The sequence below is a fragment of the Medicago truncatula genome, chromosome 7 (assembly GCF_003473485.1).
Source record: "Medicago truncatula cultivar Jemalong A17 chromosome 7, MtrunA17r5.0-ANR, whole genome shotgun sequence".
Taxonomy (NCBI): domain Eukaryota; kingdom Viridiplantae; phylum Streptophyta; class Magnoliopsida; order Fabales; family Fabaceae; genus Medicago; species Medicago truncatula.
In genome coordinates, this window is record NC_053048.1 from 54,833,937 (window position 1) to 54,848,149 (window position 14,213).

At 32.6% G+C, this 14,213-nt stretch overlaps 3 protein-coding genes across 4 annotated transcripts; all 3 read left to right on the forward strand.

Moving 5' to 3' along the window:
• The first annotated feature begins 1,607 nt into the window (after positions 1 to 1,607).
• Positions 1,608 to 4,991, forward strand: LOC112416462 (zinc finger CCCH domain-containing protein 44). Its single transcript, XM_024770300.2, has 8 exons — positions 1,608 to 1,807; positions 1,895 to 1,974; positions 2,216 to 2,403; positions 3,084 to 3,897; positions 4,014 to 4,114; positions 4,188 to 4,247; positions 4,338 to 4,388; positions 4,807 to 4,991. Exons 1-8 carry the CDS (start codon positions 1,677 to 1,679, stop codon positions 4,882 to 4,884), a joined length of 1,503 nt encoding a protein of 500 aa, XP_024626068.1. The 5' UTR covers positions 1,608 to 1,676; the 3' UTR covers positions 4,885 to 4,991.
• A 103-nt stretch (positions 4,992 to 5,094) lies between these two features.
• Positions 5,095 to 7,881, forward strand: LOC112416463 (uncharacterized protein At5g08430). Its single transcript, XM_024770301.2, has 7 exons — positions 5,095 to 5,254; positions 5,676 to 6,459; positions 6,576 to 6,676; positions 6,749 to 6,808; positions 7,075 to 7,125; positions 7,364 to 7,434; positions 7,574 to 7,881. Exons 1-7 carry the CDS (start codon positions 5,183 to 5,185, stop codon positions 7,719 to 7,721), a joined length of 1,287 nt encoding a protein of 428 aa, XP_024626069.1. The 5' UTR covers positions 5,095 to 5,182; the 3' UTR covers positions 7,722 to 7,881.
• A 3,917-nt stretch (positions 7,882 to 11,798) lies between these two features.
• On the forward strand, positions 11,799 to 13,119 carry LOC25499713 (transcription factor MYB4). 2 transcript variants are annotated; one of them, XM_024770154.2, is made up of 3 exons: positions 11,799 to 12,027; positions 12,119 to 12,241; positions 12,620 to 13,119. In XM_024770154.2, exons 1-3 carry the CDS (start codon positions 11,895 to 11,897, stop codon positions 12,667 to 12,669), a joined length of 306 nt encoding a protein of 101 aa, XP_024625922.1. In that variant the 5' UTR covers positions 11,799 to 11,894; the 3' UTR covers positions 12,670 to 13,119. The 2 variants fall into 2 exon arrangements, with proteins under 2 accessions (XP_024625922.1, XP_013450568.1); XM_013595114.3 differs by having other exon boundaries at positions 11,800 to 12,027; positions 12,119 to 12,248.
• The last annotated feature ends 1,094 nt before the right edge of the window (positions 13,120 to 14,213 follow it).

Consider the following 14,213-nt stretch of genomic DNA (forward strand, 5'->3'; position numbering starts at 1 on the left):
AAACCGTAGCAAATCAAATTATCTCATAAATAAATGAGAAGTTCTAGGCATGCCCGCCATCACAATAAAATGCATAAAATGATGTCGAAGATCAACGAGAGTAATGAAAGAGATACTTAACCAGTTCCAAACTTTGGAACAAAGCTCACATAAAGTGTCACATCTAAGAAACAAATGTGATGTTGTTTCGGAACTATCACACCCAGCCTCTCCACACTTGATATCATTAGCATGAAGAACACCCCGCCGCACTAAATTATCTTTCGCCGGAAGTCTATTGCGAAGGAGTCGCCAAGCCAAGAGAGACACCTTTGAAGGGATATGTTTATGCCATACGTCATCCACAAGAGTCCTATCCACCATGTCACCTGAATGAGTAACAAACCGGTAGGCTTCCCACACTGAATAACCATGAATATGATCTAAAAACCACCTCCAAGTGTCGCTGACATTATCCTGCAAAACAATGTTATGTAATAGAATAGAGCATTCCCTCACACTTTCCTCCTCCCAAGCTAACAGACGGTGTCTCCACACCCACGCCCCTCCACCTTCCATCCACCCTAGAGTCGACATCTCCTCCACCGAGCACTCCTTAAAAACTGCCAAATCAAATAAGCGGGGGAATTTTAATTTCAAAGGTACTTCCCCCACCCAATAATCATACCAAAACAAAGTAGTCCTCCCATTACCCACCACCCGCCGAATATTATCCTCTAACCACCTTCCCACACCCTCCCTACTCCCTCATAAGCTCTAGTAATCGTCCGCCACCAATACGAACCATGCCTACCCCATCCTTTACCCCCCCCCCCCCCCCCCCCCCCCCCATCTCACAGTATGTATAATGAAATTGTTAACAATTACTAGTGATGATTAAGATATTTCAAAGGTAGTAATCTATTTTTTTTTAAATATATAATTTCTAGAATATGTATTTTTTTAAAGGTTGTGCCTAGATTAAATAATAAGGGTCACTAAATGGGCTAGTTTAAGAAATCTTTGTATGGATTTTCTTATAAATGCACGGTGGGATTAAATTAAACCCATTATATTAGCTGGTCTTTGGTTAGATATCTGATTTAAGTAACAAAACAAATTAAAGTTTTTCATTAAAAAAAAAATTAAAGTTTTATTAAATGTAGCAAAATAACGCTTTGGCCCAATTTTTTGAGCTCTTATTTTATTCTCTTTTGTTACTTACTTCGTTTTCCAATAAATGACCAAATTGTAATTATTTTTTTTTGAAAATGAATAACTTATCTCACTTTTTAATGTAATATTTTTTCAACTTCACACTCTAATCGGTAGTGTTAATTATACCACTTTGAATCTTTTGGTTATAATATTACTTTGAATTTGATATCTCTCACTTTTCATGTATGATGGATTTTATTGAAAGAAGTGTACCAATATTTGACAAGGGTATTTAAAACTATTTATTTTTGTGCGAATTGATTAAATCGATAGAAAGGAGTAAAGTTGAAAATAATTTTTTTTGATTAAAATCGGTAGAAACAAGAAAGGAGTACTAGTACATACATTGAAAAGAGATAATTTTTTTTGGGTTCACGCTACAAATAATAATAAGTACATAGCATCATCATTAATTTGAAGACAAAACGGTAGAATCTAGAGTGAGCGTGACACTCTATCTTGCTGCTGCACATTTTACAATGGCTCAAAACAGAGAAAAAATCAAGAGAAAACAACCTGAACCGGTTGATGATGATGATGATGATGATCAAGAAGAAAATTGGTGCTTTGAATGCAAAGATGGTGGACAACTTGTTATCTGTGATCATGAGTAACTCATTTTCTTTCTCCATCTTTTTATTTTTTATTTCTCATTTGATGATCATAATCTCTACGTTGTTGTATTTATTTATTTCAGGAACTGTGGAAAAGCTTATCATTCTGATTGTGTTGGAAAGGATGATTCCTTTTTTGATACTGTAGAATCTTGGGTTTGTGGTAAGCCTTTTCATATTTTTGGATTTATTATTAATATTTTATTTACTCATGCAAACTTGAAAGTTGAAACAAAACATTACTACTTTTTAACATTATATTATGGTACTATTTGTCACATGTTTTTATGTTTTTAATTTTTCTCTCTCTATATTATGTATGTATCTGATATATGAAAATGTTTATTTATGAGGTTAACTGGTAGAGATCAAAAGTAATGTTTTGCATGCATTTGTATTTTCAGGTAGGCATTGTTGCTACAACTGCAGTAAACGCTCCAAGTTTTGTTGCCTTGGTTGTCCAAATGCTGTATGCAAAAAGTGTGTTTCTACTTCAGAATTTACTCTAGTTAGAGGTGTTCAAGGACTGTGCTGTGACTGCTTAGAGATAGTAAAGATTATAGAACTAAAGTTGGACCATGATTCTGAGGGGGTAGGTGTGATAATAACTTTGATTTTAGAATATTTACCAAATTTGTTCTTATTGATTGTTTAATCCATAATTGTTTTAGGACTTTTAAAACATCCTTTGTGCACTTTCAACATTTTTTCTTTTTCAAGATCATGAAAATAATTTTTTGTTGCTTTTGTTGGTTTTTACATACTTTTTGAAGCGAATGTTTGTAACGTGGTGGTTATGTTAGTTTCACCTCCTTTTTTTTTTTAAAACTCATTTTACGTCACTTAGCTCACCGCCCGAGCTACCTACATAGGACACTAGTATTTACATATTGATTTTGAAACATGTACTTTTCAGTAATTTCATCTCATAACCGTGTTCATGTAAATATGCAATTTTATCTGAATATTTTGGATTCTAGATGGTGAAAGGTTAGACTATTTTTAAAACAAAAGAAGTGTTTGTTCATATCTTTCTGCTACGATTAGAACCAAAATTGTCAAGTTCATATGTTTTTTTGGTTGAAACAACGAAACTGATATAATCAAATTGGTATTGGTTGTACTAGTAAGTGTCATATTAGTCCTACAAAACCGGCTTGTAAGGTTGGAATTGTCCACTTATAAACACATTTTATGTTCACATCTCATCCAATGAGGGGACTTTATACGATATTCGACTTATATTTAAGGAAATTTGTCCCTTCTACGCAGAACAAAATAACCTTGGATGACAGAGAAACATATGAATGTCTATTCAAGGAATACTGGGGCATTGTTAAGGAAAGAGAAGGGCTCACTGACGACGATGTCTCAGCTGCACTGCCCAACTATCGAAAGGGTAAAGATCTCGAGCTTCATAAAATTCACTGTGAAGGTGAAGAAGAGAAACAAAATGATACCAACAATATTGAAGAATATACAGGTGTGCATAAGCTGAAGAAACAGAATCGGTATAGTTCAATGGAATTTGTCGGATGGGCATCAAGACCTCTATCTAGCTTCCTTGCATCCATAGGGAGATACAAAACCGAACCAATGATGCAATGGGGAATAAGATCTCTCATATATGAATACATTAAGGAGAAAAATCTTTACCATCCCAAAGACAAGAGGAAATTCCTCCCTGATGACAAGTTGTTTCCTATATTTAAAAAGAAAGCTGTGTTGAAGTCTCAGATATATTCTCTACTCGAGTTTCACATTGCGAAAAATTCAGATGATTCATCTAGAAAGGAAAATCACGATGAAAAAAAAAATTGTTCGGCAGACAAGGATATCGATGATCAGACATGTCTGGAAAGCCGGTTGTCCAACTTGGATGTTTTGCATCCATTAAAACCTGGATGTTTTGCATCCATTAATGCCAATAATATCAAGCTTATCTACCTAAAACAAAGCTTGGTGATCGAGTTATCGAAACAACCTGAAAGCTTTGCGAGTAGGGTGGTTGGAACTTTTGTTAGAGCCAGAGTAGATTCCAATGATCATAAGCTAAGGAATTCATACCATCTTGTGAGAGTCATAGGTATAATAAATTGCATATAGATCTTGCTAGCTTTTTAACGCTACTTTATATTTCTCAATATTTGGTTCTATGTATGTACTTTAAATGATTGATCATTTCTCTTGTTTAACTTTTAGGTGTTCAACATGATCAAATGTCTAATGGAATACTCTTGCAAGTTTCCTTCATGCCTAAAGCTATTTCCATCTCTGAGCTCTCCGATGAAGATTTCACAGAGGTACGTGTAAATAATTTGCAGTGAAAATATTATTATCCTGGAATACGTATTAATTGTGTTGTTTTACTTACAGCAAGATTGTGAGGATTTACGGAAAAAAGTGAAAACTGGATTGCTCCCAAAATTAACTGTTGTAAGTTGTATGATACATATGGTGAATTTCTTTTTTCTCAAATATATAGCGGATGATTTTAACTTCTTTTTTCCCTGCTGGCATTGGAAGGAGGATCTTCAAGAGAAGGCTACAAGTCTTCACGAGGATATAACGAAACATGTATTCATTCTTGACTCTATGCATGTTAATATCTATCTTATTTTTTCCACTGATGTTCAAATTTTTCTGATCTATAACAAGTTTAAGTTAGATGTATGTTTTGGATTCTAGCAATTGAATACTCAGATTTCATAAAACCAAATTCTGTAGCCAATCCTTTTATTAGAATAACAATTATAGTCAATCACAATTCTCTAGTGAGTAAAAAAAAATAGCCTTAGACATATAGTAAAATTCATTACTTAGCTTTATTTCAGTTGAACACAAGCTTTATCTTCAGAAATCTTACATACGATACACATTCGTGTTCTTACATGTAATCTGTGATTATTTTTGGTTCTGTGATTACCACTTTATGAATTTGTTAATCTATCTCATTTTCTGATATTTCCTTGCTTTATGAATATGTTCCTGCTAGTGGATTGCGACACGCCTAGCTTACTTGCAGATTCAAATCGAGCGTGTAAATAAAGAATATCCTTCTTGTATCATATAGAAATGATAAAATGAATTCTTAGTATCATATGACTTTAGCATTGTACACATTTCCCGCAACAAATTATGTCTTTGTCCGCGACCCATACACGTGCATAGTAAAACGTACATGAATCTGGTTCACGTTTAGATTAAATACACATTTTTCTTCTTCTTAAGTCTGAACTAGTATATTGTAGTGCCTCCTTGACTGTTTGTGTTGTACAAAAATTGCATTACTAAATGAAAGGGAAGAGCTTGAGCAACCACAGAAACTAAAACAGTTGTTAAGGCGTGTACCATCAGTTTCCCCCGAGCTTATGGAGGTAATGCATAATGATTCTGATGAAGAAAGTGGGGAAACAGATAGCCAGGACCATGACTCGGATGAGGTAAGTGTATTATTTAATTGAAGATGGTATAGATTGTAGAACAAAATTTGGACCATGACTTGGATGGGATTTAGGGTTTAGTGTATTTACTTGGATTGTAGAATATTTACCAAATTTTTTCTTAGAGATAATGTTAAATCCATAATTGTTTTATGACTTGTTTTATGCTCTTGCTGAACTTGAAAACTTTTTTTTTTTTTTACTTCAAAGGAGCATAAAAACAATTGATTTTTTTCTTCACTTTATTGGTATTTACATGTTTAAAATCAATTGATTTTGAAACATGTACTTTTCAGTAATTTTATCTTAAAATCATGCTCATGCAGATATGCAATTTTATCCAAACAAAAAATATCATTTTGAATAATCATTTGTCCTTTATTGTCTTTTGTTAACCAATAAACTTTGTATGTTCTTTAAGGAATTTGAGGAAAATGTTGAGGTGAGAAAAGGACTAACTGAAGATGATGTCTCTGCTGCACTTCCCAGCAAAATAAAGGGTAAAGATTTTGAGCGTCATACAAGTCGCAGCGAAGGCGAAGAAGAAAAACAAAATGACTCCAATGGAAATGAAGGTTATTCAGGTATGCATAAGCCGAACAAACGGAAGCGCTATAGTTCAGGGGAATTCGTTGGATGGGCATCAGGACCTCTCTCTAGTTTCCTGGCATCCATAGGGAGATATGAAACCGAACCAATGATGCGAAGGGATGTAAAATCTCTCATGTTTGAATACATTACAGAGAAAAATCTTTATCATCATAAAGACAAGAAAAAATTCTTCCCTGACGATAAGTTGTTTCCAATCTTTAAAAAGAAAGTCATGTCAAAGTACAAGATATATCCCCTACTCAAGTTTCATATTGCGGAAAGATCTGTTGATTCGGCTGGAAAGGAAAATCACGACCAAAACAAAAATTGTTCGACAGACAACAAGCATATCGATGATGAAACATGTAGAAGATTGTCAAGCTTAATAGAAAAACCTCTGTTGAAAAAAGGTGATACGTGTATAAAACCTGGATGTTTTGCATCGATTAATGCCAAAAATATCAAGCTTATCTACCTAAAGCGAAGCTTGGTATTCGAGTTATCGAAACAGCCTGAAAGCTTTGCGAGTAGGGTGATTGGAACTTTTGTTAGAGCCAGAGTAGATTCCAATGATCATAAGCTAAGGAATTCATACCATCTTGTGAGAGTCATAGGTATAATAAATTGCATATAGATCTTGCTAGCTTTTTAACGCTACTTTATATTTCTCAATATTTGGTTCTATGTATGTACTTTAAATGATTGATCATTTCTCTTGTTTAACTTTTAGGTGTTCAACATGATGAAATGTCTAATGGAATACTCTTGCAAGTTTCCTTCATGCCTAAAGCTATTTCCATTTCTGAGCTCTCTGATGATGATTTCACAGAGGTACATCTAAATAATTTGCAGTGAAACTATATTTTCCTGGAATACATATTAATTGTCTTGTTTTACTGACAGCAAGAATGCGAGGATTTGCGGCAAAAAGTGAATACTGGCTTGTTTCCGAAAATAACTGTTGTAAGTTGTATGATACATGTAGAAAAAATGTTTTAGCTTTCGAAGGACGCTTATCTGAAACAGCAATTGAAAATAGTGAAAATTAGTGTGATCCAAAATAACATTCTTACTACTTATTCTTGTAGCAGTTTGACAGTAAAACCGTGTCATTGTTTTAAGTTGTCATTCGGCGACTATCGTGACACGTTGAATTGTTTTTATTTTATTTTTACTTAAATATATAGCGGAAAATTTGAACTACTTTGTTTCCCTGTCTGCATTGGCAGGTGGATTTTCAAGAGAAGGCTACAAGTCTTCACGAGGATATAACAAAACATGTATTCATTCTTGGCTCTTTACTTGTTCATATCTATCTATTTTTCCACTATTGTTCAACAGCTTCTTATTTATAACTGACTGCGATTTATTTTTGTGGATTCTAGCAGTACTCAGGTTTCATAAAGCCACATACTTTAGCTATTCTGTACTTATTTTACTATCGATGTTTGTTACTCTTGGCATTTGTGATTCTATCTTATTTTCTGACATATTATGTGCCTTATGTCTTCCTGCTAGTGGATTGCGAAGCGCCTAGTCTATTTGCAAATTCAAATCGAGCGTGCAAGTCTCAGAGGACGAAATAAAGAATATCCTTCTTGTGTCATATAGAAATCATTATATGAATTAATAGTATCATATATATGACTATAGTAAATACTTTATAAGAATAATGATATATAGAGTATAGACTATACTATAGTGCCTCCTTGACCATTTGTGCAGTACAAAAATTGCATTACTAGATGAAAGGGAAGAGCTTGAACGACCAGAGAAACAAGAACAACTGTTAAGGCGTGTTCCATCGGTTTCTCCCGAGCATGTGGAGGTAAAATATGATCATTCTGATGAAGACCGTGATGAAACCGATAGCTAGGAGCCTAGTATAGAAGACTATTCTTCTTGCTTTGATGGTGTAAATAGTTTTTCCTCTGTTGGAAGCCAAAACCATATCCACTAACAAGTGATGATGAAACTGTGTACTTTGCAGTGGTTTGTTTAGACTTGGTTTACATTTTGGAATCGTCAAGGCCATTAGATAAATATTTTCTTTTTATTTCTTGTTTATTGTTATGAATAATCACTTTTTTTTAAAAAAAAAAAATTTGTTTTTAAATGTTTATTACTAAATATAGAAAAATATTTTCACAAACAAAAGAGCAACCGTTTTATGTTGGAGCTTAGTCAAAGATACATTCGTGCAAATTAGTAATTATCAAGTATCTCTGTTTGCTTGGCGTCTCCTTCAAGATAGAATTCCAACTAAATCTAATTTGGTGCGCCGACATGTTCTCCAACCTATTGACAATCTTTGTGTTATTGGTTGTGGCTCCTCTGAGACGGCGGATCATCTCTTTGTTGGATGTGATTTGGTTGGGAGTGTTTGGTATTCAGTTTGTCAGTGGATTGGTGTTCCTTGTGTGCTTCCCAGTGCGGTAACAGACCAACCATTTCTTACAGTTTTCTCATTCGGCGTGCTTACCGCGATCTACCTATTCTTATCTTAGGTTATTTGGCTAGCTTGTATTTGGGTAATCTGGAAGGAGCAAAACAAATGTGTTTTTAAAAATGCGGTTATTGATCCTTTCATTATGGTTGACAAAGTGAAGCTGAATTCCTTTTTATGGATCTCTTCGAGTTTTGTTCCTATTGCGTTTGGATTTCGTGATTGGTGGAGACACCCATTTCTTTGTATGGGTGTTATGTAATTTTTTTGTTTTTTCCCCTTGGAGGGGGCATCTTTATTAGATGTTTGTGGCTTGTATCTGACATTGGGTGGTTCATCACTTTTAGTACACCTTGTGCGGGTGAATCATCTTGCCTTTGAGCAATTTATTCTAGGCTTAATACATGCTTTGGTCCCTTAATTTATTTTTGAATTTCATTTTGGTTCCTTAACTTTAAACCGTCTCAATTTGGTCCCATAACTTTGCCTCCGTTTAACAGAAGGGACCACTTAGGTAAACGGAGGTAACGTTATGGGACCAAATTGAGACAGTTTAAAGTTAAGGGACCAAAATGAAATTCAAAAATAAGTTAATATACCTTCCAATATATTTTTTTATACATTTGACTCATTAGAAAAAAAAGTGTTATAATATAATATACCATCCGATTTTGGGAGAAAGAAGTAGTGATAATTTGAAGTTTGATTAATAGGTAGGAAAGTCTGATCAATAATTATTCTACTCAATAATTTAATTTAGATTCTTGTTATATAGATTTTGGAATATATTTCTTTTGTATATCTTAATTTCATTATTATTTTTATTATTATTATTATTAATGTTAAATTTTGTTTTGAATTGAAATTATTTTGATTTAGATTAAAATTATAGGTATAGATATTAAAAAAATTTATTAGGCTTAATACATACTTTGGTCCCTCAACTTATTTTTGAATTTTATTTTGATCCCTTAACTTTAAACCGTCTCAATTTGGTCCCATAATTTTACCTCTGTTTACCTAAGTGGTCCCTTCGGTTAGTTTTTTTAACAGAATGGACAACTTAGGTAAACGGAGGTAAAGTTATGGGATCAAATTGAGACAGTTTAAAGTTAAGGGACCAAAATGTAATTCAAAAATAAGTTAAGGGACCAAAACATGTATTAAGCCTTTATTCTATTTTGATTTGTTAAAAAAAAAAAAAAAGTACCTATCAAGTGCAAAAATTTTCCTGATTTATGTGAATTCTTTTGAGTTATGTAGTTTTGGTCTAAGTTTTTTTCCTACCCTAAAGAACCCTCCTCACGAACGCAACCCAATGCCCGCGTACGAGCACAAAACATTACAAAAAAATGTGAAGAGTGGACAACCATAGGATCAAAAAAGGTTTTGAATTGGCGAATGGATCGACCGACAACATGTTATCCAGATCCACGTATTAGCAACCCCCTGAAGCAGCAGGTATAATAACTCTTTCGAGCTTAACAGTCCAATAACAGTCACAATGACTGAGATGGATTAGAGACAGTACCGAAGAAGGTAACCCTGAAGACTTGAGGCCTGCAGATCTCAACAGACCTGGAACATGAGAGTCAAGCACATGAGCACCAATTCAACCGATTTCAAAGAACCCAAACAACCCTTTCGGGTTAAAAGAACCACACGCTATCGGGTTTACGAATCACCACAAAAAGGCCAAAACTACCACCGCCGCAGTCTCCAATCTGAAACACAAAACCAAACAGTACAGACAAACATCAAGCAACCAAAAGCAAAACCTAGATCAAACGAGCAAACCACCGTCGATCCAGCCAAAACAGACAAACGGTGACAGCGCTGCTACCCATCTCACCACTGCAAAATCCAGTTTTGGTCTAAGTTCAATGTTTTAGAAATTGGGATATGCATAAGTATGTTAGTAGTTCATTAATCAATTATAGTATATATAACCTTTGAAGGCATGATCATAGAAAAGCATATGCAAATAAAAGTCAACCTTTGTTATGATGGTTTGACCTAGCTAGTAGTATTGCATTTTGCCTATCCAAAACAAAAACAAAAATGTATGTATTGCATTGCAAGCATCACTTTCATTTGTATGACTATGACATATTAATATGCTGACACACTCTAAAACGTGGCTACTTGAGATTGGGTGAGATTAAGAGAGAAAAAAGAAAAGGATATTAGAAAAAACAAAGGCAAAGAGAAGTATATAATGAAATGAATATCATCAATACGATAAACATTTGGTTGTTTATGTTTATAAAGAAAATTGACCTTTTGCCTTTGTTTTTGAGGTTTAATATTCGAACAGTTTAAATTTTACAATTAATAGGACACTATAAAAATACACATAAAATAAATGTTATTTTAAAATATCGGTCGTTCGTAAATCATTTGTAGGATAATCTTTCATCGTAAATAGCAATATCATTTCAATAAATGATTAACAAAAATAGAAAATTTGAGATGTTTCTTTCTTTTTTCCACTAAAATCCATTCACTATTTTCATATTGAATTGACAAACAAACAAATGTTTTTGAGAGAAAATAAGTGTTGACTCAAGATTCATATAAATATTTTGAGATTTTTAATATAGAGGTAGTGTCAAGTTCTCTTATTAGATAGTTTAATGTGATGATAGCTTCCAACTCTTTTAATGTCCCAACAATGATAGGAGAGTCGATAGTTACTAAAGAGATCGACTCTATTTGATGAAAGTCTTTACGAAAATAGTGACATCCTGTTTGAAGGGGATTAATCCTCAGACTCTCCTCATGACACAAACGGTACCATAAAATATGTATATTGTATAATCCATGGGTCAGCGGAAAACCATTAAAGATTGAACAAGATTCTAGCATTTGACGAGGATAAATGTAATGGAAAGTTGCGGCAAGAACAGTGTAGTAATTGAGACATGAATCAGTCCATTTTTCTTCCATGGCGCATACTTCTTTTGACTCTATACTCAAATTATCATTACTTTATGTTTTCAAGAGAAGCAACCTAGAAGGTCAGTTGAAGTCCACAAAGCAATGCTAGTACTTTTGTGACAAAACGTTTTAAAAATTATGGGAGCAGTATCTTAAGGTGGGCCATTTCCATATAATATGAATCTTGTGATCACCATTATATTAAATTTTCAACTGTGCGTTTGTGCGTGCTTTGGACTTGTAAAAAATGAATACTATTGATAAATTACATAATGATTGTCAAGATTTTTACACTATTGATAAATTACAATTAATGATATGTGTGACTTTAAAAATAATTACAATTAAAGTCGAAATATTTTTAATAATTTAACGATTATGATTGATCGACATAATTTAATGGTTCAAAAATAATTACATTGATGATGTATATGTATTAAATCCGATAAAAAATTGAAAACCCCACAAAAATAAAATAGTATCATTGTCTCATAATATTTTTGTTTTGATATGAAAAGCGAACTGTTTATTGGACCACATGATCTATATATATTCACCACTATAGTACGTAAGTAATAAAGAAGCAGAAACTACATGGAAAGAGCTTGATCCACCAAATTTGTACAAAGAGAAGTAGAAACACATCATTGTGTAGTGGAAACTATGGCAAAAAACCCTTGTTGTGAAAGGATGGGAATGAGGAAAGGACCATGGAGTGCTGAAGAAGATCAAATATTGATTTCTCATATTCAAACATATGGTCATGGAAATTGGCGTGCTCTTCCTAAACAAGCCGGTGAGCACGAATTAACATTCTTAGCTAATGTATGTTAAATTATATGGAATGGTTCTTTAGGTTTGTTAATGTATATGATATGATTGTTTAGGTTTGTTAAGGTGTGGTAAGAGTTGTAGACTTCGTTGGATAAACTACTTGAGACCAGATATCAAACGAGGTAAATTTAGCAAAGAAGAAGAAGATTCAATCCTAAAGCTACATGAAGTTCTTGGTAATAAGTGAGTAGATGTTATAGACTCTATTATCTTTTCCAATTCCGTACTTGTCTTTTGTATGTATTTTTAGCATTAACGGCAGGTTTGACAAAATTATTGTAGCACTTGTTTGAATTTCAAAGTGATTCTTTTTTAAAATCACACTAGCACACCGTGATTGTGATTAATTATGCAAAATTGACTGTTTTGGCTTCTAAATGGTATTTTATACCGAAGAATTTAGAACTAGTTATAGAGATATATAAGTTCTACATCTTTTTTTGGACTAAATATCATATATCTACATGTAGCATACCATAAAATGTGATTGATCAATTTAGTCCTCTAATTGATACAAGATGAAAATTAATTTATTAGCGATCCTTTATGCTCAGATGGTCTGCAATTGCAGCAAGATTACCAGGACGAACAGATAATGAAGTGAAGAACTTTTGGCATACACATTTGAAGAAAAAGGTGCAAAAAAGTGAAGTGTACAATGTCAATACCTCTTATTCATATACTTTGGATGAGGCACAAGCAAGTGATGGTTATAGTAGTGTCGGTGAAAAAAGAGTTATTTCCAATTATGGTTTAGTCTCAAGCAAGGATCCAAACACTGTAGGGTCAGGATTTTACAATGCAACCTCTTGTGATACTTTAGGAGAAAATATGGACCATCATGGTTCAAGTCAGATTAGTGAAGAAATTGAATTTTGGTACGATGTATTCATTAAATCAGGTCAACCATCATGAGGAAGTGGAAATTTAGGAGATTTCTATTTCTCTTTATATAAGTTAATTATTCTTGGTTTCAGGTTTGTGTACAGAATTTGAGATCCATTTTGGTGGTGCGAATTGGCATAATAAAAATAAAGGTGAATCATTCGGTATATTTTTCGGTCAATTTATTAAGGATGGCATTTTTTTTCAGTCGGCAATTTTTAGGTGGCATTTCATGTGGGAAAGGTTAATCCTTTCCCACCATGGAAAAGTTGGATTCAATGATTAGATTAAGTGAAGAACATATTCTTAACATGCTCTCTCAACACTAGATTTTTCTTCACACTATCTTCCAACAATTTAAAAATTCTGAAAATTAATTTTCAGAAATTAAAAAAATCGAAAAAATATAAAAAAATTCAGATAATTTTTTTTTTAAATTCTGTAATTTATTTATTGGATGTTAGTTTTTTTTTTTTTTGAAAAAATGAAAAAAAAATTGTTCAGAATTTTATTTCAAAATATTTTCAAAAACCTTATTTTCCAGAATTTTATTTTCTTAGAAAAATAAAAAACTTTAATTTCAATTTTTTTTTTAGGATTTTTATTTTATTTTTCGTAATATCTTATTTTATTATGAAATTAAAAAAATATCTTCTTTTTAGAAAAATAAAAACTTATCTTAGTTTCCAAAATTTTAATTTTATTGAAATAAATATGTTTTTTCAAAAAAAAAAAATTCTAACATTCAATAAATGAATTACAAAATTTTTTTAAAAAATTATCTGAATTTTTTTATATTTTTTTAATTTCTGAAAATTAATTTTCAGAATTTTTAAATTGTTGGAAAATAGTGTGAAGAAAAATCTAGTGTTGAGAGAGCATGTTAAGAATATGTTCTTCACTTAATCTAATCATTGAATCCAACTTTCCCATGGTGGGAAAGGATTAAGCTTTCCCATGTGAACACACACCCAATTTTTATGGTACTCTCAAATGTTTAACCAATAGAATAGTGTCATTTCAATTAAATGATCCATGTTAACATTATTAAAGATTGACTTGAGGGAAAGAGTTTTTGTACACTTTTCTATTCAATTTAACCCCCAAAAATTGTACAAATTACTATTTCATATTTCAGAAAATTAATTAATTAATTTTTTAATCAAAACAAAACCAAATCATTAATTGTCATCGCAATTTTCTCTCCAACATTCATCTTCTCAAACGTAACCTTCTCTTTTTCTTTCCGGGAACAAAAACATA

Coding starts and splice junctions, on each gene's coding strand:
- LOC112416462 (XM_024770300.2), top strand. CDS start 1,677: ATGGCTCAAAACAGAGAAAAAATCAAGAGAAAACAACCTGAACCGGTT. Junction 3,898..4,013: donor CCATCTTGTGAGAGTCATAG/GTATAATAAATT, acceptor TTTAACTTTTAG/GTGTTCAACATGATCAAATG. Junction 4,389..4,806: donor ACGAGGATATAACGAAACAT/GTATTCATTCTT, acceptor TGTTCCTGCTAG/TGGATTGCGACACGCCTAGC.
- LOC112416463 (XM_024770301.2), top strand. CDS start 5,183: ATGGAGGTAATGCATAATGATTCTGATGAAGAAAGTGGGGAAACAGAT. Junction 6,677..6,748: donor CTGATGATGATTTCACAGAG/GTACATCTAAAT, acceptor TTTTACTGACAG/CAAGAATGCGAGGATTTGCG. Junction 7,435..7,573: donor CTCAGAGGACGAAATAAAGA/ATATCCTTCTTG, acceptor TTTGTGCAGTAC/AAAAATTGCATTACTAGATG.
- LOC25499713 (XM_013595114.3), top strand. CDS start 11,895: ATGGCAAAAAACCCTTGTTGTGAAAGGATGGGAATGAGGAAAGGACCA. Junction 12,028..12,118: donor TGCTCTTCCTAAACAAGCCG/GTGAGCACGAAT, acceptor ATGATTGTTTAG/GTTTGTTAAGGTGTGGTAAG. Junction 12,249..12,619: donor CATGAAGTTCTTGGTAATAA/GTGAGTAGATGT, acceptor CTTTATGCTCAG/ATGGTCTGCAATTGCAGCAA.